Source organism: Mauremys mutica, chromosome 6, assembly GCF_020497125.1.
Source record: "Mauremys mutica isolate MM-2020 ecotype Southern chromosome 6, ASM2049712v1, whole genome shotgun sequence".
In the NCBI taxonomy this organism is placed as follows: Eukaryota; Metazoa; Chordata; order Testudines; family Geoemydidae; genus Mauremys; species Mauremys mutica.
Window position 1 is genome coordinate 43,685,070 of NC_059077.1, and position 27,663 is coordinate 43,712,732.

The 27,663-nt window shown below is 40.7% G+C and overlaps 2 protein-coding genes across 4 annotated transcripts in view; one reads left to right on the forward strand and one right to left on the reverse strand.

Moving 5' to 3' along the window:
- Positions 1–22,497, forward strand: part of WDR41 (WD repeat domain 41) — a 37,194-nt gene extending 14,697 nt beyond the window's left edge. The window contains exons 7-13 of the mRNA XM_045020594.1: positions 3,260–3,322; positions 4,296–4,406; positions 6,566–6,750; positions 13,634–13,755; positions 14,761–14,849; positions 17,367–17,500; positions 20,210–22,497. Coding sequence (XP_044876529.1) covers positions 3,260–3,322; positions 4,296–4,406; positions 6,566–6,750; positions 13,634–13,755; positions 14,761–14,849; positions 17,367–17,500; positions 20,210–20,362 — 857 coding nt within the window. The 3' untranslated portion in view covers positions 20,363–22,497. The remainder of the gene's footprint in view (positions 1–3,259; positions 3,323–4,295; positions 4,407–6,565; positions 6,751–13,633; positions 13,756–14,760; positions 14,850–17,366; positions 17,501–20,209) is intronic.
- A 528-nt stretch (positions 22,498–23,025) lies between these two features.
- The window catches only part of PDE8B (phosphodiesterase 8B), a 153,328-nt gene continuing 148,690 nt past the window's right edge, over positions 23,026–27,663 (reverse strand). For 2 of the 3 annotated variants that reach the window (XM_045020592.1, XM_045020593.1), the window contains exons 20-22: positions 27,252–27,419; positions 24,698–24,827; positions 23,026–24,069 (exon numbers count right to left, since the gene is read on the reverse strand). In XM_045020592.1, coding sequence (XP_044876527.1) covers positions 23,954–24,069; positions 24,698–24,827; positions 27,252–27,419 — 414 coding nt within the window. In that variant the 3' untranslated portion in view covers positions 23,026–23,953. Of the gene's footprint in view, positions 24,070–24,697; positions 24,878–27,251; positions 27,420–27,663 lie in introns of all 3 variants that reach the window. The other variant, XR_006580312.1, reaches the window with a different exon arrangement.

The window sequence follows — 27,663 nt, forward strand, 5'->3', positions numbered from 1 at the left end:
TCAAGGGTTTTAATTACAAGATTCAATCCTTTGTATAAACAAAAAGGAAAATTTTTGAATAGGATTACTAAATATAATATAATTAAACTCATACTGCTCTGAACTATTAGTAAATCAATGTATTGTTAAATCATCTAAATATGTTTGTAAAAGCTTAAAATGCAGCAATGTTCCTAAGGCAGCTAGTATACTGGATTTTTTTGGTACACAGCTGGAGCCAAAATAGCCACATATACCTGTCATAAAATAGAACAGAAATATTTTAGCCCTATATACACAGGAGGATTACACAGATACACAATTTAACCTCCTACCTCAAAGTTTTGAGGCAAGCCACTCATTTCAGACCTAGTATTACTTCCAGCCCTCACAATCTGCTTGTATTTTACTATTTATTCCTGGAGTGGAGATGCTGGAGAACTTTGGGCATGTTTAAGATAACTGTACAGCATTTCAAACAGTTTGCTCTGAACCTCATTTTGTGTCTTTCACTCAGCATAAAGCTAGTTGTTCTTATTTATATTGCACTAGCACCTAAGAGAACTCCCTTCATACAAGGAACTCATTGTCCTACCTACAATTCAAATGGCTAGGAAGACATAGAAGCTACCCCAAAAAAGCTTGTGTGAAATCCTGGCCCCATTAATGTCAGTGATTTCACCCTTACAGTCTTAGAGGACAAGGAGGATATGTGGCAAAGGGGAAGCAATTAACTCTGTACAATTTTAATGTTTATTACTTACATTTCTTATGAAAAAAAGTATATAAAAATTTATGCCTGTACCCAGTTTTCCCTTGACCTCTTTTATGTAGATGGCACAAAAGTAGTGCTGTTTGTGGAGGTGTTTGAAGGAGGAGGAAGCAGTGGCCTGAGAGATCAGTTTGGGATGGGCATTTACGCATAAGTGGCAAAGTGGAAGAAGATGAGAAGCAGTGGGAGATAAGTAAATGGTCAAGGCTGGCATCAGTGGCAGACCGTAGCAGAGGGTCTGAAAGTGAGGGCAAAGATTTTGAACTTGATGTGGTGGGGTAGAGGAAGCCAGTGAAGGGATTCAGAGAGGGAGAGCTATGGCCAGGAAGATGATCATAGCAGGTGTGAGGGGACAGGGAAATAGGGAAGCCAGAGAGGAGGTGGTGGTAGTAATTGATAGGAGAGGAGGACTTGCATACGGGTTTTAGATAGAAACAAAATATCTGATTTTTAGAAATACTGTGGAGGAAGAAATGCAATATTTGGATACAGCCTTGGCTATGTGAACCAAGGGAAAGCAAGGCTTAGACAATGACTCCCAGGTTATGGACCTGAGTGGGAGGATGGTGATACTGTTGATGGGGACAGAAAAAGCAGGGAGTGGGAAGAAGGATTAGATGTAATTTTAGCCATGTTAAATTTAAGTTCATAGTAAGATAGCCAGGAGAACATGTCTGAGGGACAGGCTAAGATGTGATGGAGGGGGAGAGAGACAGCTGAGGAGGGAGAACGCAGATTTGAGAGTCATTATAAAGATGGTAGCTGAAACCATACAAGGTGTGACAACACCCAAGGAGATGGTATACAGGGAGGAAGAGGAGAAGGGTCACACATTTGGGACCTTGAGAGCTATGGTCTGGCGCAGCAATATCTGTAAATACAGTAAGAACTCATTTCCCCCAACGTATCTATGAAATACATTGCAACTATAACAGTTACATCATTAAACATTGCCTCAGTGGCCTGATTACAAAGATAGGCTTAGTTTCATACGAGAAACATCACCTATCCTAATGCTTGAGCTGGTCTGCCTTTGTTTTATCACACAAAATTCAAAAGCTATGAGCTGGGCATAGTGTAGCAGTTTATGCGTGGGACTGGAAGCGAGAAACTCTGGAATTCTAGTTCCAGGTCTGACACGGACGCCTTCTGTGGCCTCAGACAAATCTGTTATTCTGTGTCTCAGTTTCCCCATGTGAGAGAGAGAAATACTAGTTACTTCATAAGGTTGTTTTGAAGATTAGAGTAGAGTCTCACTAATCTCCATTTTATCTGGAGCGAGAGCAGATATGCATGTAAAATGTCCTGTATATGTAATCACTGCATTTGTATGAATTTACCTATTCTAATTTAATTGCCGTAGGAGTACTCTCTGTATGTTGCTATTCTACATAAGTGTGTGTAATCCTAGATCTTCAAAATTAGAATAGATACAACTATACAAATATGCTTTATCTGTCTCTCTGTGTATACACACACACATGCGCGCGCGATGTGGAATAGAAATTTGGAGTAAAGGGATACAAATCTAACTATATTGACTTGCATTATTTGTGGACTCAGTACTACCGACAAAAATCAGTCATGCTATATTTTACATACAGTGCATATAATAAAAAAGGGAAATGCTAATTAAAATGCACCCAAATCACACAATCATATTTGTAGTATAGCACTACAAACAATGCCAACAGTTTGTAATTGGCTAATAAAAAAACGGTTATAAACCTGTTAAAGTGTATATAGTGTTGTCTGGTGGACACAGTTACAAACCACTGCTGTTCTTAGTTTATGGGACAGTTTCCTGAGGAAGGGTTTGATGCTGTGAGGTGCTGAATGCCCTCAACTCTCATGTTCTAAACACTTTCCACAAGACTGCAAGCACTTAGGTCATTTAACAGTTGTAACAGTGACAAAATCCCTCGTTACAAGAGATTTGTCATATTGTCTGATTTTTTTTCCCCCCCAAAGGTGCTGTGTACCTGCAGCTCCCTTTAATTTCAGTGGGACTCAGCATCTCTGGAGATCAGGCCAACAGTGTTTAAAATAATTCGAATGGTGTAGTGTGGCAGAAGGCTCCTGGTTTTTGTTTCTAACTTTAAAAAAAAAAAAAAAGTTAGGAAGTAAAACATACTGGGTTAGACAGCCAGCAGGTGTAAATTGGCATAACTCCATCAAAGCCAATGGAACCTTGCTAATTTACACCAGGTGAGGATCTAGCCCATTGTCTTTACTAAAGATGAACATTGTTTGTAAACAAGTACTGTTAAAGTGTTTTGAAATATATATGAATTGATAAATAAATGTTCTATGATTTAACAGTGCATTTGTGTTGCCAGTACATAAGTGATATCAGTTTGCCTCAGTTGTGTGTTGAGAATGTGGAACTGACCTTTCTTATATTAAAATCCATAATTTTTAGAGTTATAAAGAAATAGCCCTTATTTAATTGCATTATATTTGTATGGAGAATAACCTTTTTTCCTTTCTTTACCGATGTTTTTAAAGATATCAGTGCTTTGGTTGAATTGCCTAAAAACTGTGTTGCAGCAGCTGTTGGCAAAGAGTTGAGTGAGTATATTACATTTCAACTTAATCTCTATAACCCTCTATATATTCATGAGGTTTAGATTTTTTCTTATATGCAGTAGTTTGCAAAAACACATGGATTGAAGCATTTTATCAAAACCATGTAGGAAAATTGGAGCCAGGTGCCACTCTACCCAGCTGCCTCCCTTCTTGTTTTTTCCAATATATATTTACCTGCACGTTTCCCCAGTCTGGTCTGCCTTGGTGGCTATGTTTAATTTTTTTTTAAACTTCATATTACAACTGATAAAACTGGTGTTTTAAAAATGCATCTGATTCAACTTTTTGGTAGAGAGTAACACTCAATGTCCGATCCCCTTGCAAGTGAAGTAGTAAAATGCAATTGGTGCTGCAGTACTGGACAGCCACTACACTTTATTAAAAACAAAAACAAAAAACCCCCAACAACTTCTTTTGCTTGTTTTCTACAAAGTTATGTCTCAGCCACTCTAAGCGGCACTTCTGTGCTGGGGTGAGATTCTCTGGCTTACTATTTGTTTCAAAATTAGGAATCAGGTGGAATTTTACCATTTCTGATAAAAGTATTTTTATTTGAACTTTTTAATTTGAATTTTATTTTGAGTGTAAGCGGTCAGATCGGGGTGGGGGTGGAGTGGGGGGAGGAGAGATTGGGGGAGGAAATGGGGCGGATGTGAATGGACCAAAGAAAAACTGCTGTGTTCACAAAAACAAACTGGAAAATAAATTCAAAGGTGCATATTTTATTTTAAAAGACAAGAATTTTTTCAGATTTTTATTTTTAAAATTTTGTAATAAAGCTGCTTTTGGGTTGGGAAACTCACAAAAGAGACTGTCCTAAACTGTATAGTATATACTGCATTGTGTCATCTAAAGCGTACTTAATTCATAGTTGAGTTTCTCATTTAAACAGAGCTGCATTTTACTCTGTACAAATGATAATGCTTATTTAGAAAATTTGTCCATCTATCTTAAGTAATTTTTAGGTTGGTAGTTTCCACAGAGGGATCTGAAGGTTGGGATGTCCTTGAAGTAAAACGCCTGGCTGACCATAAAGATAATATCCTCTCGTTGGTCAGTGTCAATGGTAAGACTGATGCTTTATTAGTTAGTATTTCTAGTTATTAGTGGAATATTTTCAGCTATGAAGTTTAGTTTTGGTTATGGCCAGACACATAACTGGAACAAAGCTTTCTAACCACTAGAGGAACTCTCAAATGGAGGTGTGAAGATAGTCAAATTTTGAAACTATATGTAGTGATACTTATGAAATCCTTACATCGTCAAAGGACTTCACAAGCACTAACTCATCCTCACAACATCCCCATGAAGTAAGTACCATTATCGCTATTACATGGATGGACAAGCTAAGCCAGATAGGTTGTGACTTGAGGAGCCAATGTCAGTGACAGGAATAGAATTTGGTTTGTATTTTGTTTTTTTGCTATCTTGTTGCTGTATTGGAAGTTTAAAAACACCATTCTGTCATTCCCTTCCACGACCTCCTACAATTGCTTAACTTAGAGGACTATGGTAAGTTGTTATAATAGACGTTACAAAGTTTGAAGGAAATGTTACGTTGCTTTTTAAAAAAAAAAAAGTTTGCAGCACATCACGGACACTCAAATCTTACAAAAAAATCAAGTTGTGATTTTAGTATTGCTTTAAATTGGCTTAATGTTCAATACTATCGCAAACCCATCTGAACAAACTAAAAACTCGGGAGTCTGAGCCAGATTCATCCCTGCGCCGGCACAGGGACCAAGCTGAGTTAACGTGCCTTCCCTGTACAGAGGCTGCAGGAGCTGATAGAGCCCCTGCTGACAGATAGGGTAGGCCTGATAGTTGCCGTATCTTCGCCCCTGCTGTAGTAGCCCCTATGTTGGCCTTGGTACATCCTCTCCTGCTTCTCCCACGCTCCTTTGGCCCTTCCCCACAACTCTACCTGTGCCCAGGATTCCTATGGATTTGGTATAGTGGCTTCTTGCATCGGGGTTATAGCGCCAGAGGCCATGGTGCAGTGTTGTGAAGAATTAGGAAAATGAAAGCTTAGATTCTAGAATAGCAAGATCTATGGGATTTGTGTTCCCACAGTATTCCATTGGTTCTGATCCCAGGAGTTGAACAATGCTGGGTTTTAAAAGGCAAACCACTAAGTGCTCTAAGTGTTGCTGCAGGAAGTGCCTCATCTGTATGATGTCATGATAATGGTAGACAACTCAGCCCCACCCACTAAAACTACAAATGGGGGAAACCAGCTGCCACAACCCAACCCTCCATGGACACATTGTTCAACACTGATGTGTCTGGGTTGCTAGTACAGCCTTTTCCCCCTTGTGTAATCTTTTTTTTCCCCTCTCAGGACACTGAACTGTAAATATTGGGCAATCCTGGTTGCTTTCCCTAACTCTGAGGGCTCTGCAGATCTCTTCAGAATCTACTGACTGACTACACCTCCCATTTCTGGGTTTGAGAAACTGTTAAGCTTTTTATTCAACCAGATTAAACACAATAGCTTTTGTTAACCTCTCTCTCTTACTCCAGGAGGGAAAGCCTAATCCTTTAAGAGGCCCAGCAATGCTTCCCTTCCTGATCATAGTCTAGTTCTCTAGCCCTCTCTAGTCAGCAGCCAACCAATGACCCTTCAAACTCAACCTACACAAAGGTCCAAGTGAGCATTCTGGGTGGTGCTTCCAGCCTAGATTTCTCTGTCCTTGTACCCAACAGTGTATGAATTTTGTCTCACAACATACCCAATTTACAACTGTGCTTAACAATGCCCATCTTACACCACCACCTGTCATACATTCTAGGTTATCATAGTCCCGTCTCCACACCAAGAAATCACTTGTATATTCTGCCGGAGAGAGGAGGATCCAGTGAATCACCAATAAAGTATAAGTGTCTGTTCATGCAGGGTGAAGACAAAAACCCTTAGCATTTGCACATGCTTCTGCTGGTGGGGCCTTTCTTTGTCATGGTGGACATCACAGAAGTTGAAATGTTTTCGTTTCTGATTTGTTTTGCAAAACAAGTATTTAAATTTTATAATCAATAAAAGGAAATCAGATTACCAACCTCTTTGAAAGGACAGAAGATTTTACTTAACCAAATACATACTACAAATGCCAATCACTCCCTTAGAAACAGGTTTTATCTAGCAGCTTTTTAGCTGTTGCTTTTGTAGAGGAGCTTCCTAGTTTGAAATGGATTATTTATAAAATGTGGCTTTGTGCTTTTGCCTAGATTTGACTTTTGTGACCGGCTCCCATGTGGGTGAGCTGATTGTCTGGGATGCATTGGATTGGATAAGTCAAGTCTGCGACTGCAGCACATGGGACCCCTCTTTCCACACAGTCACACAAAAGGAAATTAAATTATCACAAAACCAACATGAAGTTTCAATTCAGCATTTAACATCTGATGCGGAGGTAAAAAATTGTAAACAAAATAAACCAACCAAAAAAAAAATGAAGTTCACCTTAATAATAGAAAGCAGAGTGTTTTACGTTAACCTTTTCAGTCTACTCTAGCAAGCAATAAGTGATGTTAGCTGAGTAAACTTTAAACAATCTTAAGAACTGGGTTTTATTATTTATTAATGCAGTCAGTAGTATTCATATTTTGCTCATTGGACTAACAAGGTTACAGCAGTTACCAAATGCTATTTCTAAGTAGTTCAGTACAGAGAGTCAATAGACTCAGCCTGAGAACCAGCAGACAGCAACAGTGAACAATTACAATTTAGCAAAGAGTCCTGTGGCACCTTATAGACTAACAGACGTATTGGAGCATGAGCTTTCGTGGGTGAATACCCACTTCGTTGGATGCATGTGACACCCACGAAAGCTCATGCTCCAGTACGTCTGTTAGTCTATAAGGTGCCACAGGACTCTCTGCTGCTTTTACAGATCCAGACTAACACGGCTACCCTTCTGATAATTACAATTTAATTTGTTTTCAGTTGTCAAAGGCTGATTTAATAAGTGTTTAAAGTTGGTTTTAAAAACCAAACAAGGTAGGTGCCTGTTTCAGTGAAATGAAGTTATTCCAACTGTTTGGAGCAGCAACTCAAAATTTGCCTCTCAGACAGTTCTAGCTGTAGGCACTTTAATAAACTAAATTAAACAAAGGGCATATTTACAGTCTGTTCCTGACTGTGAACACGTCTATACATGGTAGTAAAAAATGTTCCTGCCTTTGTTCCAAGAGACTTGGCCGATGAGGTTGATTGAAAAGGTTGCAAAGAACTGCAGAGTTTATTATAATGTATCAGTGATAACACACGGGTGTGCGTTCTTTCCAAGAAACTCAGCTCAGAACATGATTATTACCTTGTATGCAATAAAGCATCCTCAAGTTGTTATTGTTAGGGCATGTTTAGTTAAATCAAGTTTTAAGTGAAAGGAGAAAATCCCCCAGATAGGCTTGCAAACTGCTGAAAGGGAAATTGTTTAACAAAAAAACAACAACAAAAATTGTTCCCAAAAAACCCTGTTGGCTCTTCCCCTTACTCTCTTCATCTCCTCCCCTCCCTACTGGTTGATGAGGCTCATCTCAGAATAATGACAATATATTTGAATTTCAAAATTAAATTAGGAGGGAGGGGCTGAGATAACCCAGTATAAATTCAAATCTAGCATAGTTATTGTGGAAATGAGGAGAACCTTGCTGGCCTGTAGACAGGAGGAAATGGATTAGAGGAAGGATCAGAGCTAGTCCTCACTGAAATCAATTGCACAGTTCACATGGACTCCAGAGAGAGTAGGATTTGGCCTGAAAGAAATAGTCAAAAGGGTTTTTAAATACTTTCAACAAAAATATTTCCCTGTTATGCAGCCTGATTTTTTTTTTTTTTTAATTCTTTATCATCTCTGCTTTATTTGGATTGAGTGAGGAAGCATCTCTATATGGGCAACTGTTTCTGGGTATGGGGCTTAGAGGGACTATAGTAGTTTGTGAGAATGTGCTGTCTTATGAGGTACAAGAGTGGGAAAGCTGGAGGGGAAACATAAGAGGATCTCAGTACTCATCAGCTGGGAGAGAGGAAGGTAAAACAGGTACAAAATGGCCACTTTAGGTCTGATGTCTTGTAAATTTGGCAGAACCAAGCACAGTTGGGAATGCTGGGGAAAAGTTCCCAGACAGATCTGTCTATTCACGGTACATTTCTTGAGAATAATTGTAAAGTGATTCTGCAGAATACTGTCCTATAGCTAATAATGGCTGCCATCCAAGTGGAATACAGTGATTATGCAAACCAGACATCATTACATAATGAGGGGGAACTGTACAGTTTTGTTTTAGTAATTGTACAGCATCCCTACACTCTGCTAAGATAATAACTGCTGTAACAATAGTGCTTCCAGCCTTTGCAATATATGGAAGCTCTGTGGGGCAGGGACTATCTTTCATTTTAGGAGCTCAGCTCTCTGGGCCTCATCTTCCTTAATGAGACTTCTTGATGCTACTACAACATAAATAAAGAATAATAGTGAGAAAAAAAATTGTTGAAATAAACTGGCCCAAACCCCATAGTTCAGGTAAAGTGGTATTAAGATACCTCAGAACATATTGTTTTCCTGCAAACTCATTCAGATACTTTATTGAGGAAAGAAAAGTTTGCAAATCATTTGTGATAAAGCCAGCAGTGAACTTACATAAATAATCTCTTTTGTGCCATGACAACTCCAGAGCTGTTGCTAGTGTTTGTAGTTTATACAAATTGGTTCTGTGTACAAGTTCTTCTTGCTCTTTGAGATATTAAACTTACTTATTACAGTTTCTTATTTCTACATGTAGTTTTAAACTAGAATTGGCCTAAGCAGGTGTGATGGGTTGCTCTACTCACCGCTGGTCAGAGGTGAAAGTAAGCCGGTACACCCCGGTCCCCTTCATGACTCAGTCCTCCAGCCAGGTCACTATTGTGGTTTCCCCTTCTGCAGGAGTGGATCAAAATTCTTGCTCTCTAGCAGTCTCAGGTAGTCTTCTGCTTCACTGCCTCAGTACCACTCCCACAGCACCAGGCAGGAGAAGCTAGGAATTACCCTCTACTCCAGGTTCCAGCTCAGGGACCCTCTACACAGTAGCTAAGGTCTGTTCCCTGGACCTTGCTGCCTTTCCCTGAGCCACTTCCATATCTCTTAGTTTTCCCCCCTCCTCTGGGTTTGCCAGTCTCTTTACTTCCCCCGCCTAGGGAATAATTCTAGGTAACTCATCTCTACAGCCTCCCCATTTCTCCTTGCAGCCCCCTCTGCTTCCAATTTCCTGTCTTGGATAAAAGCTCCACCTGTCCCTCACACGTGAGGTTCTCTGTAAGTAGCTGCATCCCATCTAAAGCTCTCCTCCCCTCCCACCCATGCAGCCTAATTAGATGATTGGGTCCACCTGGCCCAATTCAGCTTTTGCAAGGCGAGTGTGGGGAGTGCACCTCATCACACACTCTCTCCCTCAAAGCTGCAACCAGGGGTGGGCAGGTATTCTTCTACTCTAAATCACCTACCTGTACCTGCTGCAGCTGGGCTCTCAGGTCATCCCTTTCTTGTCTTAGGCCGTAGCTCATGGTCAGAGACCTATCTCCTTCCTCCATAGCATCTCTGAGTTTCTCCTGCCAGAACTGCAGGTCCTGTGCAACCTCCACCCAGGCCTGCTCTGCAATTAACAGCTTCTCTCTCACCTGCCCCCCCCCCCCCCCCGAGTCCTCCTTGCTCCCAGGCTCTGAGTTCCCACTGTTTTGTGGTTCGCCTCAGTGTTAGGCCTCCAGGGAGGACAGTAATTAATGCAGAGGCTCTTTCTTCCCATCACATGTCTTTACCTGCCTCTTGGGCTTCTCCACTATTCTTATGAGCTCCTTACGGGCCTCTGGCTCTTTTCTCTCTTGCCTCAGTCCCTTGCCCTTTTCTGGGCTCTCTTTCCCCTGTGAGGGTCAATGCCTCTTTATATAGCCCTTTCTCCCACACCAAAAGCAGGTCCTCCTTCAATCCAAACACTTATTGGGTGGTGTTCTCTGGGCCATCTCCTTAGTCGTTGTCTCATAAGAACATAAGAGAGGCCGTACCGGGTCAGACCAAAGGTCCATCTAGCCCAGTATCTGTCTACCGACAGTGGCCAATGCCAGGTGCCCCAGAGGGAGTGAACCTAACAGGCAATGATCAAGTGATCTCTCTCCTGCCATCCATCTCCATCCTCTGACGAACAGAGGCTAGGGACACCATTCTTACCCATCCTGGCTAATAGCCATTTATGGACTTAGCCACCATGAATTTATCCAGTCCCCTTTTAAACATTGTTATAGTCCTAGCCTTCACAACCTCCTCAGGTAAGGAGTTCCACAAGTTGACACTGCGCTGCGTGAAGAAGAACTTCCTTTTATTTGTTTTAAACCTGCTGCCTATTAATTTCATTTGGTGACCCCTAGTTCTTGTATTATGGGAATAAGTAAATAACTTTTCCTTATCCACTTTCTCAACATCACTCATGATTTTATATACCTCTATCATGTCCCCCCTTAGTCTTCTCTTTTCCAAGCTGAAGAGTCCTAGCCTCTTTAATCTTTCCTCATATGGGACCCTCTCTAAACCCCTAATCATTTTAGTTGTCCTTTTCTGAACCTTTTCTAGTGCTAGAATATCTTTTTTGAGGTGAGGAGACCACATCTGTACACAGTATTCGAGATGTGGGCGTACCATGGATTTATATAAGGGCAATAATATATTCTCAGTCTTATTCTCTATCCCCTTTTTAATGATTCCTAACATCCTGTTTGCTTTTTTGACCGCCTCTGCACACTGTGTGGACATCTTCAGAGAACTATCCACGATGACGCCAAGATCTTTTTCCTGACTTGTTGTAGCTAAATTAGCCCCCATCATGTTATATGTATAGTTGGGGTTATTTTTTCCAATGTGCATTACTTTACATTTATCCACATTAAATTTCATTTGCCATTTTGTTGCCCAATCACTTAGTTTTGTGAGATCTTTTTGAAGTTCTTCACAATCTGCTTTGGTCTTAACTATCTTGAGAAGTTTAGTATCATCTGCAAACTTGGCCACCTCACTGCTTACCCCTTTCTCCAGATCATTTATGAATAAATTGAATAGGATTGGTCCGAGGACTGACCCTTGGGGAACACCACTAGTTACCCCTCTCCATTCTGAGAATTTACCATTAATTCCTACCCTTTGTTCCCTGTCCTTTAACCAGTTCTCAATCCATGAAAGGACCTTCCCTTTTATCCCATGACAGCTTAATTTACGTAAGAGCCTTTGGTGAGGGACCTTGTCAAAGGCTTTCTGGAAATCCAAGTACACTATGTCCACCGGATCCCCCTTGTCCACATGTTTGTTGACCCCTTCAAAGAACTCTAATAGATTAGTAAGACACGATTTCCCTTTACAGAAACCATGTTGACTATTGCTCAAGAGTTTATGTTTTTCTATGTGTCTGACAATTTTATTCTTTACTATTGTTTCAACTAATTTGCCTGGTACTGACGTTAGACTTACCGGTCTGTAATTGCCGGGATCACTCCTAGAGCCCTTTTTAAATATTGGCGTTACATTAGCTAACTTCCGGTCATTGGGTACCGAAGCCGATTTAAAGGACAGGTTACAAACCTTAGTTAATAGTTCCGCAACTTCACATTTGAGTTCTTTCAGAACTCTTGGGTGGATGCCATCTGGTCCCAGTGACTTGTTAATGTTGAGTTTATCAATTAATTCCAAAACCTCCTCTAGTGACACTTCAATCTGTGACAGTTCCTCAGATTTGTCACCTACAAAAGCCAGCTCAGGTTTGGGAATCTCCCTAACATCCTCAGCCGTGAAGACTGAAGCAAAGAATCCATTTAGTTTCTCTGCAATGACTTTATCGTCTTTAAGCGCTCCTTTTGTCTCCTGGTAAGGCTCTTTGCTTCTCTCCAAATAGGGGCATGCCCTCTTCAGGTGCCCCCTGCTCCCACAGCCATAACACTTCAGGGTTGGGCCTCTGGCCTCCTAGTCCTGGAGCATCTTTCCCATTCGTGGCCCTTAAAACTCCTCCTGCTTTCCTGAAGGATTCTGTACAGCTGCTGCTGTTGACAAGCTACCTGCACCATACAGTCTTGTAAATACACTTGGGTTTCACTCAGTCTCTGCTGGTTCTCTAATATCTATCCCCACATAACAGGGACCCATCGCTGTTGCTTCTTATCTCCCCACTGTGGAAACAGAAATTTCGGCATGCACCCTAGTAGGGGACATCTTCCCGCAGCAAAGGAAGTCTGTACTGTGAGCATTTCATTTTTGTCTTCCTTTAGTGGTTCTCTCCCTGTTATGTACCCTTGCTGCAAGGTTCAACCGCATTATAGTGTCTCTCTGCCCCTCACCTGGGGATCTTGTGAGGCACAGTCCATTCCCGATCCCTTGTGTCAGAGGTGACCATCCTGCCCACGTTCTCCATCAATTTGTGATGGGTTGCTCTACTCACTGGTGGACTGTGCTGCCTCCTGGTGGTTCTGGGGATTAACTCAGGTAGGTCAATGCTCCTTCCAGTGGTTATACCCCATCCGTTTCTCCTCCAGAACCTCTCTCTTGCTCCAGGAACCGCAGCGTCCTCTGCGTGACTGAGCCCTCTGGCCAGGTCATTATTGTAGTTTCCTCTTCCAGGAGGAGTGCATCAAGGTTCCTGCTTTCCAGCAGTCTCAGGCAGTCTTCTTTTTCAGTGTCTCACAGTGCCACCGGGCTCAACCTATACTCCAGGTTCTGGCTCAGGGACCCTCTACACAGCAGCCAAGGTCCATTCCTTGGACTGCTGCCTTTCTCTGAGCCGTTTCCATACCTCCTAGCTTTCCCCACTCCTCCAGGTTTGCCAGTCTCATCACTCCCTACTCCCAGGGAGTAAGTCATCTTTGCAGCTTTCCCTGCAGGACCTGTGTGGGCAATAGGTTAACACGTTTTTGAATAAAAATATTCCCTAAAAGAAGCAGTTGCTGCACTTTGTGAATTTTTTATATCACTGTAGACAACTTGGAATTCAGCATACAGAGGAGTTCAAATATAATTACAAGTACATTTTTATGCTGTACTAATTTTGTTGCAATGATATGTAAGGTCTCCTACCCAATCTTCCTCTCTCATCCAGGAAGTGTCAAAGCTTTCTCAATCGTTTGATATTTTTATTCTTCAGAAGGCAGTGCATTAATGCAGGTTAAAAGGGTAGGTTGAGCCCGGTAGCAGTAGCTTTATGATGTCATAGTACCACTGGAAATCTATTACACAAAGTAATAGTTTTATGTCTGTATCTGTATGATGTTCTATTGAATTTTCTTTCCAGTGTGTGTTTGCTGCTGTTGGGAAGGGCATATATGTCTATAACCTTCAAATGAAGCGTGTGATTGCCTGCCAGAGAACTGCTCATGACTCCATTGTATTGCACATTGCAAAACTTCCAAACAGGTACAAGTCATGGTAAATTTTGTAATGCAGTAAAGAAATGCAAGGCTCAGAAAGGTGGCTAGGGACAACCTGCAAAGCTACATTTAACTTCCCAAGGCAGCATAGGGTACCTGATCTTTGGCTTGATCTGCCATAAGAAATAGCATTGTTTTCTGTTTTGAAAATACACCATTATAATTTGATGTGGAATAATAGAATTCAGCATGCTTAGTACACAGCTTCCAAATTAAATACCTTTTGCTTTTTTAAATTCAAATCTAGCAAAATAATTAGTCTCCATTATGGAAATATCTTTTCACATTTGCTTTTAATAAAGCAAAACAAAGCCACATGCCAAACTCATTTAAACATTTCTGTTGCTCAAAAACAGCCTAATTAATTTAATGAACAAATATTGAACAGAAAATAATCACTCCCCGTCTTTGTCATTTAGTGCCAAGTGTCTAGCAGGAGCTTAATATTTACAGATGAGTTACAAATCCATCAAAATAGAGCTAAGACAAGACAGCTGGTTGCTGTAGATATCTCTATCTAAAAGCTATGTTGCCGTTCTCCACTATCGTTTTATGGAGATGTCTATCAGAAGGTAAAATAAGGCCCTGATCCTGCAAACACTTGCACTGTGCTTAACTTTAAGCAGTGAGTAGACTCACTCCATTGGATTACTTGCACGGTTAAAGTTGTTAAGACTACACACATGCATTAGTCTTTGCAGATCAAAGCTTGCATTTGTTTTTATAAAGCAGTACGTTTTTAAAAGCATTAGATGGGTTTGCAAATTTGTATAGTTTTATACTAATTTTCCTGAGTTCACTATAATTTGTCCTTTTGCAAGAGATCTCTCAGCATCCTGTTAAATAATAATTCGTAAGAGTTACTGGTAATAAAATTGGGTAGAATCTTGGGGGATTTATTGTACCTGCAGTGAAATTTTATAAGTCGATTTGTGCTAATATGTATCCATGCTGGTTCTGTTTCAATATAATTCCTCATTTGGTTGGACAGGCAGCTGGTATCATGCTCAGAAGATGGCAGTGTTCGCATTTGGGAGCTACGTGAAAAGCAGCAGCTTCCAGCTGAGCCTGTTCCAACAGGTTTGTCTATAGCTCCAGAGAGAATTGGTTATATAAAAATGGTGTTCAACAAACAAATACCCACTCACCTATGGACCCCAAAGTTGACCATACAAAAGTAGAAGCTCCAGAGCAGAGCATAAAAAATGAAACTCTGACATGCTTGCAGTAGGGGCAGCTTTCACAGAAAATGTTGTTTTTCCTTTATTCTCTCTCTCCTGGAATTTATAAGCAAAGATATCAAGACTTTCAGTCAGCTGGTATGCATAGCCTCACCTACAAAGTTCCTGCATTGAGCTCTGGCTAGGTAGCCCCCTGAACAGTGAGGAGTCCTGTTGAAGTCACTGGGGTTCCATCTGGTTGCAGAGATCCACCACACAGACTCCCCTTCGAGTTTTTGTTCTTCCTTAGGGTCTTTGCTGAAACTGAGTGAATATATTTAAGCCTGTTTCTCTGTTCATAGAATATTCACCAGCAGATGACAGCTTCCTCAGAGAGTCATTCTAACTTTTTAATTTTTGAAGACTTTTTTTACTCTCTGTATTGATTAGAAACAGTTCATTCACTATGAATATTCTATACTCAGTATTCAAAATCTGAGCTGTTGCTCAGTTGTGATGCAATACATGATGTATTATATGAGGTAAGAATGTTTATGTTCTCATATAGGAGGTACATAATTTTTATAATCAGGAGCAGGTGAAGATGCTACATGGTAGGGGGATAGATGGAGTTGTTCTGTTCCAGGGATCGGCAACCTTTAGCACATGGCCCGCCAGGGAAAGCCCCTGGCGGGCTGAACCAGTTTGTGTACCTGACGCATCCACAGTTTTGGCCGATCGTAGCTCCCACTGGGTGCGGGTCGCCGTCCCAGGCCAGTGCGGGCTGCGGGAAGGGCGGCCAGCACATCCCTCGGCCTGTGCCGCTTCCCGCAGCCCCCAATGGCCTGGAGCGGTGAACCGAGGCCAGTGGGAGCTGCGATCAGCTGAACCTGTGGATGTGGCAGGTAAACAAACCGACCCAGCCTGCCAGGGGCTTTCCCTGATGGGCTGTGTGCCAAAGGTTGCTGATCCCTGCTCTATTCTTTTCTTGGAGTGATCCCAGAGAGTAACTGTTCATTTGTCGTGTCATCTCTCTCATACAGGATTCCAATTTGTCACCCTTCTTGTTCAGTGTGTTTGTTGGGCTGATCAAAGGGTTAGTGAGAAAGTATGGGTTGTGCCATCTTCAGTCAGCCCTAGACCATACGGCACCCCACATGAGGAGCGTCTTTGGCACCCTCCCCCCACAATTACACAATAAAACAAGGTTCACAGTGTCACACCTGGGCTCTCACTTCACTTTGTTCTTATATTTCAATGACGGACCGGTGGTGTCCTGCCCTTTATTTTCCCGTGAGGGCATGGCTGACAACATTCTAGGAGATTCAAGGAAAATGTAGTTCTCACAAAGTCTGGAAGGTTCCACAAGATTCTACAAAGGAATTTTAGGAAGTTAGTGAAAAATGAATCCACATTGGAATATCTGAAACATTTGACTTCAAACATTCTATTTTCCCTTTTGTCGCTAACAACAAAACCAGCACCCTGAGCCTGGCGTCCCCCACGCCTGGCACCCCAGCGGTTACCTGGTTGCCTTCCCCTAAATCCAGCCCTGTCTTCATTCTATAGATAGATGCCACCCAATCTTTTCAATTCTGTCAATACAGTTACACAATTTACCCAGCGTCTTGGAGACTGGGGCATAAATGAGTACTAGCCTACAGAGAATCAGCCTGGATAAGAGAGAGTGTGCATATAGGATGTGGGAAAACAGCAGCAGCAGGGCTAGAGATTATGTCCATGTTGTGAATTATGGAATTACCTGCCCGTTCTTGCTTAAGTTCATAACCTAGGGAAATTGAATTTGCAGCTGCTTCTGGATATCTGGGAACAGCAGCAGCTGGTGAAAGCGGTCCTGGAGGAGCAGTTGACAAGAGCTTTTTGGTCCTCAAGTCCCTCTGGGTGATAGTTTTCTGTAGGAAGGAGAATATATAGGTGGATAGTGCGGGAACAGAAACTTGAGCTTGTTACCTGTTGATAAACACGAATGTGTTTGTGCAAGTCACTGAGAAGAGAGATCAGTGCCTCATTCCTCCCTTTCCGTTCCATTTAAGGACAACCAATCAATTTAGGCAGGACAGAGTAGAGGTAAGCCTCATAGCACTGCACTATACACCTTTGTCTCATTTGGGCAGCTTCCCTCTGCTAAACCTTCTTCACTGTCTCATCCCAGTTACAATCCAAGCGGGTAATTTAACTTGTCTGCCATGACAGGCCTGCTAAGGGGACAGTATCTAAAGTTTCTGTTACCCACTGATTTAAGAAGTGTGTGGTCTTAATGCAGGTGCCGAAATGTTTTATTACACATCATCTGTTGTCTTTTTTGAGTTAAGTGACTATCCCATAGTCCTCTAAGTAAATATAGTAATTAGTCAAATATTAATACAAGCCTTTGCCAAAATGGAAAGAAGGATTTTCTCCTTTATGTGTGTCCCAGGGTTTCTCAACATGTGGGGCTTTGGAAGGGCCAACAAACAAGCAAGCCAAACTGCTAAAAAGATGCAAGAAAGCACATCATCATATTCCTTGGAGCTTATTGGCGATTTGATTGGGCATTCGTCAGCCGTGCAGGTATGTGGAATTTAGTAAGAGAAACAAAATGTGAATCTTATTTAATGCTGTAATTTTGGTAATGTTTCTTCTTAAACATCTGTAATTTATGACTAGATGGCTCAGGACTCTGGGAATCTGATTGTCACGCTGCAGAGCTGCATGAGGCCTGTGCTTTGGCCTTGCTTGGTTCACAGCAAGTTTCTCAAAAAAAGAGAAACCCCGAAGAACATTGCAAAGATGTCTGGGGCAAAATAATGTCTAGATTTGTTGTGCAATGTGAGAGAAGTCAAATCCACTGGTGCAAAATCTAGATAAGAATTAGAACAATTACAGCTCCATGTGGAGAGGTGTAGAAATAGAAGCCATAGAAAATAGCACCTTCTGCATTATCAGATTTCTTAAGCAACCCTTACTTGAGTCCTCAGAAGATCTCAGAAACTGGCATTGGGAACCTGGATATGCAGGTTCCAGGCTCCAACTCCAACCCAGGGGGCTGTAATACATAAAACCTGTTAAGCAGCCTGCTGTGCTGTAAGATTTATGAAAATCCTTTTTTCATTCATCAATCATAAACATTTACAGAAATGTTTCTTTTGGCTATTGATTGAAAGCAATGTTACATGTCCCTCATGTATACAGTGTGATGTTTTATATCTGCCTTTTTAAATCAGGTATCACTCCATGCTATCTGCCCAGTAAAATGTTAGTGATTTATTTTAATTTTAAATAGCTGCACCTCCCTGTGTCTTCATGGTTCTGCAGTCTGACGAACACCAACAAGGGTATCTATTTCTTGTTAGAGAATTTCAGCATAAGAAAGAAACATTTTGTATCTGGGGAAGAAAGAGTTGGTTGGGGAGGCAGAAAACCTAGTTAAAGGGCCTATTCCATCCCACATCTATCACCAACACTGATTTAATATAAAACAAATAAAATATATAGTTGTCAGCACTAGGGATGGGGAATTTCCTGCTAGTTGATGGGATGGACTTTTCTATAACCAGAAGAGAGAGAGTCTGGCAGTGGATGACAGGGGATGGAGCACCTGATGATTACCTGTTCTGTTCATTCCCTCTGGGGCACTTGGCATTGACCACTGTCGGTAGACAGGATACTGGGCTAGATGGACCTTTGGTCTGACCCAGTATGGCCGTTCTTATGTTCCCTGCTATCTTTACAAACAGGAAAGAAGGTAGAGAATAAAGAAGGGGCAGTCATTGGCTAGAAGACCATTCTTTTTGGAGTCACTATTACCCCATAGTTGAGAAGGTCTAGTGTAACCACACTTAACGGCAATTAATATATTATTAACCCTTTGATTCTGGAAGTGAGGGTTTTTTCCTGGCATAACATGCAAATCCAGGAGCTGCTGTCCCACTTGGATCTGTGTAACAAAACAAAGCCAAGGATAAAAGGTATCCCTTGCTCTAAACAGTATTTTCCCATGATTGTATTTGATCTTCATGCAAAAATTCATATTTGCTTAAAAACTCCAGCCACATCCAATTCACAGCAAGCCACAGCCATTTCCTGTGGAGAGTGCATGTGAATCAGTCACTGAAATACCCCATGCCACTATGCACCTGTTTGTTCTTCAATAGACTTTATCCAGATTGCTGGATCTGTCTTCTGCAGCATTTTGCATGGGGGAAATGTTTAACTCCAAGCAGACTAGAGTTCTTTAAGATAGAAAAGTAGCCTGCATGATGAAAGTTGCCAGTGGAACATGATATCCAAAGCCGTGGGTTTGACATATTTCTACCTGGGAGAGTCCCCATTGCTGGTAACTTTGCTACGGCTGTTCCTGGAGGAGGCAGGCTGTGACAGACTCCTTTGGCTGAATGCTTCCGCAGGACAGAATCTTCCTAATCAGTTGAGGAATCAGGATGTTACAACTGTGAGATAGTTGTGCCTCATGACATGTTCCTCTGACTGCTGAACTGAATTGTTTTCATATTTTGACAGTTTGACATCTGCTGCTTTGCCATTCCTGGTTCCTTTTACTGTTTGTTGCTTCTTGACTGTTGGCAGATTGTTGATAGTCCATAAAGAGAAGCCTTTCTTCACGCTGTATACTTGCCATTAGCACCATTTGTCAGTCCTAATTATCTTGTAAACTCCCTTTCTGCCATTCTTTAGCATTTCTGGCTGGGCCACTTTCCTGTGTCAGTCTGTGTTTGCCTTGGCTAGGCACACTTTGCTGCCTGAAGAAGTTGCCATCTTATCACTTATTGTATGACCTCTAGTGATGTGTAGGTCCCCCAGCCCATTGGCATAGGCCCTGATGTGATGCGGGAGACAGTGTTGCCTAGTGGTTAGAGCACTGTCCAGAGACCTAGGTTCTTTTCCTGGTTCTGCCACTGGCCTGCTGGGTGATCTTGGGCAAGTCACTTGATTGCTGGGCCTCAGTTTCCCTATCTGTAAAATGGGGATGACCTTTGTTAAAATGCTTTGAAATTTACTGATGAAAAATGCTATATAAGAACCAGAGATGATTATTGTGACACAGCTTGTTTTTCTGCTATCTCTGCCTTACGTTTTAGTATCAAAGAGTTTACATATGATATGGAAAACTTTGTATGAAATCTCACATGTGGAAAACATTATTCCGCATTTAAACAGAAATATTGTGGGATCCCTGATGACCCATCTCACACAAAGCTGAAAATAAGCCACTTGCCTAAATCTACATGTGCAGCATGATCATGTTAATGGTTTTCATTGCAGATGTTCCTGTACTTTAGTGAACTTGGCCTGGTGACATGCTCTGCTGACCACCTTATTATTTTGTGGAAAGATGGAGAAAGAGAATCTAGACTGCGCAGTTTAACATTATTTCAGAAATTAGAGCAAAATGATGATTTGCAGCTTAGGTTCTAACTTGGTTGAATAAGCGGTAGATGTGCATGAGCTGTGTGTATGTTAGGTATGTGTGTAAAGGAAATTGAGCTATTTGAAAAGTTTAAATATTGAAAATAACATGTATCGTTATGCCTTCCCTTTTAAATGCCATACAATAAAGGTGGTGTCTTTTCCCCTTTCTTTGAATTATTAGTTGCTATTACTCTATACAACCAAAAGAGAATGTTGCATGTTTGAAACAGGGGCCTGCTGCTTCAGCAGAAATGCCATGTTTGGTCTTTAAGCCATTGAAAATAATTGTATTAATTAGAATCGATTGTTAGCATCCATAATTTTTTTTAAAGAAACATGGATGGAGATCAGCATGAGAGGCGCTAAAATTCTTGGTTGAATCATAACTGAAGCAGTTTGTCATTGGGATTTTCACTTTTGAACAGAGCCAACCTCACTGCAGGGCTAAGGAAGAATAATTAGAGGTTTCATTTATATAATCCCTTATTTAAAGGCAGAAGTAGATGGCTTTTCTGACTGGTGGTCTGGGTTTAAATGTGTGCAGAAAATGATAAACACAAATGCTATTCAGTAGGATGATTTTTAGTATTTTAAATTTTTATGTGCACAAAAGTAGGGGATGAGAAGAAATGGCCAGTGACTTTTTCTGTTTTGCCAACTGGGTAGTACAAGGATGCTGGTAGCTCACAGTAGTTGTGACCTTAGTGGAGATTAAGGCACCTGAGATGGCTTATGTAACATTAGTGTGTTTAATATGAAGTATAGTTACAAGTTAGATTAGTCTTTTAATCATTTCTTCATCTCAGTTCATTTGACTTGAATAAAAACACTGGCAATCCCTCTGGGCTCTTTAGAATGTGAGAACCTCCATATTCAGCTGAGACTGGAAAAGACTTGTTCAGCAGTAGAGAGAAATCTGGGAGAGTTTTTTTTAGTTGGTTTTAAATCCATTACACTCTGAGTGCCCTTGAGTAGAAGCAAGCACAGAGGAAAACCCAGAAGCTTTAAAAACAGGTTTTTAGGGCATGATGGTCATGCATCTTTCAGCAGTAGCAGAGCCATAGCTTTTCGATTATCAGCTCTTCCTTTTGAATCAGGGGCAGCTATTTTCAGAGCATGATAGCCAAGAGAGAGGTTTAAAGTTTGTAATTCTGGATTTAGCTGAGTTGAGGCTGCAATAAGTGCAATTAAAACATAAGGGCCAGGCCCCTCGTTCCTAGGGGAAAACCAGCAGGGGGAAGCGCTGACAGAAGAAATAAAAAAAACAAAACAAAAAAAACCAAGGGTGAGTGACTGGTTTTGCCGACATAAGTGGTAGTGTAGACATGGCCTAAAGCTTTTATTGCACAAGGTCATCATTCCACTACTAGTTACCTTGCCTCACCCCAATTTTTGTTTATTCATGTGTTGGGGAAAGAGTATAGAGTTTTACAAGTAATAGTGACTGCAGATTAAAGTTTCAGATGAACAAAACTAGTTGGGCTTTATTTCTTCAACAGTTAACATTTCCTACAGTAGTGTAAGAGTTTGAAATTGGTATAAAATTTGACAATAGGAAGTAAAACTTTATACAGAACATTTGTAGTCGGAAAACTGATATTGTATTTAACAAACTGAGTTCAAGTGACACACTTTGAAGTTTCATGGGAGATCCTTCCCCCTCTCCAACAGAAACTGCAACAAGAGTCAAGTCTTTTAGCATATAATTGGTTCAAGATATAACCATTACCAGAACACTTGCTCGTAAATGAAAGAATGAGAAGAGCAAACATTTTACAGTATAAAACCTAGAAGTCAACATATTTGAATAAAAATCCATTGGAAAAAAATGTAATCAGAGCTAAAACTTTGTGTAGTTGTACATCATGGGAATAATGACTATAGACAGTTCACCAAAAACACCATTCTTCAAATATACACAATGCAGCATTATAATACACAGCAAACTGCCTCAGCTATGACAAAAGTAAGGTTCTATTACAATTCTAACAAAAATATAGCTTATATACACATTTCTCTGCATGGAAATTGTACGCTGTTTCCATTTGTTTACATAACTTGGTACAAAACATAGAAAAAGTGTTGGCACATTATGTAAGCTTCCTGCAGTAAACTACAATCATCATCATTTTTCCTCCATAGCAGTATGTCTGTTTTCTTTTTACCTGGTTTACTACTTGATACAGCACAAAACAGAGGTATAGAGCTTGTCCAAAGTCCTTTATTTTCTATGAGCAATGCGCTTTATACCTCTTTATATAAAGTCACAGCTTGCAACTCTTGACTGCAGCTTGGAGTGCACAGTGTTAAAAATCAGTAATTGCTGTTAGCTGTTTTGCTAGTATTAAACAAACAAAGTCTAAAATCTGAACTCAGGGTTTGCACAAAGTAGTGATTAAAATGAGATGTATAAAAATATGCATTTGTGCTTTGGAAGCGTTACCATAAATTTCTTATTTTAAAACTAATGAAAATACTATGTTCAGTTTCTAACTTATTTACATCTTTTGAAATACTTTTTACATCATCTAATAAAACAGCATATTCTATTAGAGGGGGAAAAAAGCATAAGTTATAATGCTGTTATAATTTATAACCTGAAAACTCTTAAAAAGCTACAGGTCCATACTTAGATATATATATATATATATATATATATATATATATATATATATATCTCACAACATATGGCCTTGTGTCCATAAAATTTAGATTTAATAAAATCTTAGTGACCATGTGTACAAACAACATTTTATTAAAAAGTTTGTTGATCAATCCCATGCTGTATTGGCTTACATGTAAAATATGACAAAATGTCTCCTGGTAACCTCTGTATGATGGCAGAGAAAAGAGTGAATCGCACCAATTATATGAACCATGATAAGTCCCCTCTATGTAACAAATATAATTAAATCAGTCTAATTTAATTACAACAATCAAGAGTTTATATGGGAAAGAGAAACAGGTTGATCTGTGCAATATGACAGAGGTAAAATTATATTCTATGTTTGATTAATAACAAACGGTTAAAGTTTGTAGGCAGGCTAGACTGTGTTCCTCTCTAAAAACAGTACGTTTTGAAACTATGAAGCCTCACTTGTTCTACTCTAGAACTTTTCTTTAGAAATAAAGTTCTTAAAAAGTTTTACTTACGGTAACGGGGGCAAATTTATGCCGAATTATGGTGGTTTTTACTCTATTTTGTGTTTGATTAACCTATTTGCATTTCACAGGTGACTAGATTACACTTTTTTATGAGAACCATTGGTACATAGTATATTTTAGTCACTAAATAAAATTGCACCAGTTACAAGATTGGACAAATGCACTAAAACAAACTTTACAAATTAGCTTTAGAAATACCTGTTCTGCCACAAAAGGGTAGTTCCAAAGACCATTTATTTATCTCCAGTTACATACCTTGATGAAAAACATTTTTGTAGAATTTAGAGCATTTTAAAAGTGAGGAGTAAAATATTTTCTCCTTGCTGCAGAGTTTGTAAGTTCATATTAAAGGAGACACAGTGCCTCTTCTATCTAATTTAGTAAATGATTCACAGTGTGACTGGTAGATCAAGAGGTTTTCTTCTCTTTGCTTCAGTTGTTGTTCTCTGCTGGAAGCCTGAGACTCTTGCATTTTAACTCATCTAATGTTTTCCAGTGTTTGTAGTTAACAGCCAAGTGTTCCATCAAAACAGGTAGATGTGCAAATGCTGCAATGGACAGAAGAAACAATAGCATATCACAGCTTTGTACAGCATAGTGTTCAGAAGGATAGCACCAGCCTTACTTGGCCTAATGTTTACACTGTTATAATCTGGCAGGTGATTGAGTGTAACCTTGCCATCCTTTTACTTGTTGCACTACTACTAAGTAGTGTTATTAGGGGCAAGACTCTGCGCTGTTTTCACAACAACATCACAAATAAGCAAATCCTATTTTTATGACTGGACTGATTTATCAATAATTCTGGTACATGAACAGGAAGATCTATCTTAATTTTCATTTGCTGAGAAGAAATATTCTGCTAAAGGAGAAAGTTGGTAAAAAACAACAACCCTATTTTCATCTTAAATCATTAAACAAGGTGAATAAAATGTTTTATTTTTAAAAGTACTTGATTCTCTGAAATTATCTACAATAAAGTTCAATTTCAGTATAAATAATGCAATTTACACAACTAATATTTAGATCCTCCTGCATACTCAGTATTGACACAGTTACTGAAATGGAAAACAGTAGAAGGAACAGGGCTTGAGATAATTCACGAGAGAATAATATCGAGTTTGTAACAGGGATTTGCTCTTCAACAGAGAAAGAAGAAAATGTAGAACTTCTTACCATCCCAGGCGTCAAACATGTCTGTTATAAAATAATCGATGAAGGATATCTGAGACTTGGGGATGCTACAGGTCTTTCGATCAAATACTGGCATTACAACTGGTAGACCCTGTCTTTTCTCTTCATCTGTCTGTAGAAAACAAAGCTAATATTAGCCTTTAAAGCTTTGCCTTTGCCGTCCTAGGATGAAGACAAGCGGAGGATTAGGTGAATTTGCAAGTAGACCAGAACAATAAGTGGTTCTTTAGCCAATCACCAGAACACAAAAATTGCTAACTAGTAGTTTAATGTGACTAATTCCTTTTTTGGGGGGTTGGGAGGGGGAAGAATTACCATGTCCTTGGTTAAAATGGATTAAAATCTACTAGTTCGAGGATCATGTTTATTTTTTGGGGGGGAGGGAAACAAACAAACAAAAAAATCTACTTATTATAAAGTTACTAACCCTGCCACTTTCATTGTGTGGTCCCACTGTCATTGCTGCATTGACCTATCCATGATGCCCTATTCCATAGTCCTAGCTAGAGACCCACTACAGAGCTCTGTCCAGGGTGCACAGAAGAGATACAAATAGGAAAATCTTTTGCCCTTTTCCTTAAGTGTAATTATACTTAATAGTATACATTTTTATAATTATAAAAATAAGACAAATCAGACAAGTGCCTAGAGCTAGAGTCAGGTGCTACCTCATAATGATAGTAAGTAGTAATTAAATTGTAACAACATCTTTATTTCGTGGTACTTTTAAATAATATTTTAAATCAACACAAGTCTATGTTAAGAGTTAGGGTTAGAAAGTATCCAGAGGCTTCACTCAGTGGAATAAAGCAGAACACCAAAACATTCTGAGAACTGTCACTGTGGTTTCCATTAATAACTGCCATATCTCCAATTTGGATTTTGACAGCTGAAATGTATCAACCATCTGTCTCCCGTGCAGCTCTTAGTTTCCTAGAGCACCCTATCTGGAATAATATTTTGTATTGCGACAGCGGTCATTAAAGTGCTTTACGCTAAAGCCAACACTGAGATTGGGATGAGATCACTTCTCTCACCGCTGAAATGTTGCCACTAGTGGAGTGGAACCCAACAGCTTTTTAATAGTCCACAGTTCTTTTGGAGGAGGAACTGAAGAGTATTTCATTTTTAGGAAACTGCAAGAAATGTCTGGAAGAAGCATAATGGCATTGAAAGTTAGGAAGGAAAGCAGGGCTCCAATCCCTTTTCTTATGAAGGTTACCATGGAAACTTTAGTGATCACATGTGGTTGGTCTTGCATCATATCTGAAAAATAACACTTCCAATCACATAGTGCTGCATAACCCCATGCTGAGATATTAGTTCAAGTATGACAGAGGGAAAAGTATCCTCTACTGAACACCAAGGTGTCCCTGCAGACACAGAATAATTCTCTACCACCTTCATCTGGGAGAGTGGTTGGACTGTAGAAACGCGATTGGTGATTGTAACATGATGAGTAATTATCTCTTGGACTGAGAGGTAACAGAAAGTAGAACAATTGAAGTATAAAAGTGCTCTCCAAATAGTTTCACATTGCAAACCTAATACTAAACTCAGACTGGTGCTACAGGCAGCAGGTCATGAATAAGGCTATGTTTAGTCACGGGTATTTTTAGTAAAAGTCATGGACAGGTCACGGGCAGTAAACAAAAATTCACAGCCCATGACCTGTTCATGACTTTTACTAAAAATACCCCCTGACTAAATGGGGGAGGGGGAGAGACTCAGGGGGTGCCACAGATGCTGGGGAGGGGGTGCAGCCCAGGGATGTACTGCGAGTGCTGGGGATGGGGGCACAGCCCAGGGGGGTACTGGGGGTGCTGGGGAAGGAGGCGCAGGTGCTCGGGGACGAGTTGCGGCTCCGCGGGTGCCGGGAAGGGGAGTCACGGTCCAGGGGTGGGTGTGGGTGGCATGGGTGCTGGGAGAGGCTCTTTACCCAGCTACTGGGAAGTGGCGGCCCCAGCTCCGTAGCTCCACGTGCTGCCCCAAGCCCCAGTTCTGCAACTCCCATTGACTGGGAACTGCGGCCAGTGGAAGCTGCGGGGGCAGTGCCTGGCTGCCGGCAGAGGCTGCATGTGGAGCTAGGGGAGCTGAGGGAGAGGAGCTGCCACCAGGTGAGCAGCAACCCCAACCCCGAGCTCTGAGCCACCTCCCCCAAAATTTCTGCTGCTGGGGGTTGGGGGGCCCCAAGACTGCCCCGTAGCAGCCAGTGCGACTGACCTGGGGGCTGCCTGAGCTCCTCAGGCGGCTCCTGGGCCAGCCACACAGAGCTGCTGAAGTCACAGAATCTGTGATTTCCGTGACAAACACGCAGCCTTAGTCATGAATAGTTGAAGGTTTAGATGTGAGCATGCTTTTCTCGTATGAAACAGTGAGATCCTAATAGTGGAAGAAAAGGAGATTAAAAACATTTCTATTTTGAATCTATAGAATATTAGATGGTCTCTAAAGTGACTAGCACAGAGAGGATGGTATGTGTACATTCATGTGTGAGCTAATAAGATGTATTCAAATAATAATAAAAAAAACATACCTGTGCAAAATATTCCTCTGAAATCCTCCCGGCCCATTCAATACACAGTTCTAAAGGGCGACAAGGATTTGCTACATCTGCACATTTTATCATCATGCGCTTGATCAGCGTCTGGTTCTCTGGAAAATTCTTTACGTTGGGTGCACATTCACAGTCACTGCCCTCACTCTGTAACAGAGGGAGTCCGTCACAGTTTGGTGGCAACATCAGTATTAACAAGAAGTATAAACACATCATTGTTTCTCTCCTCTCTGAAACACTTCTAATAAATGCGCACCGTCTCCAATTAGATACATGGTACTCTAGATTCTGAAGAACGGCCCTACTGGGTCAGGCCAATTGTCTATCTAGCCCAGTATCTTGTCTTCTAACAGTGGCCAAAGCCAGATGCTTCAGAGGGAGTTAAAAGAAC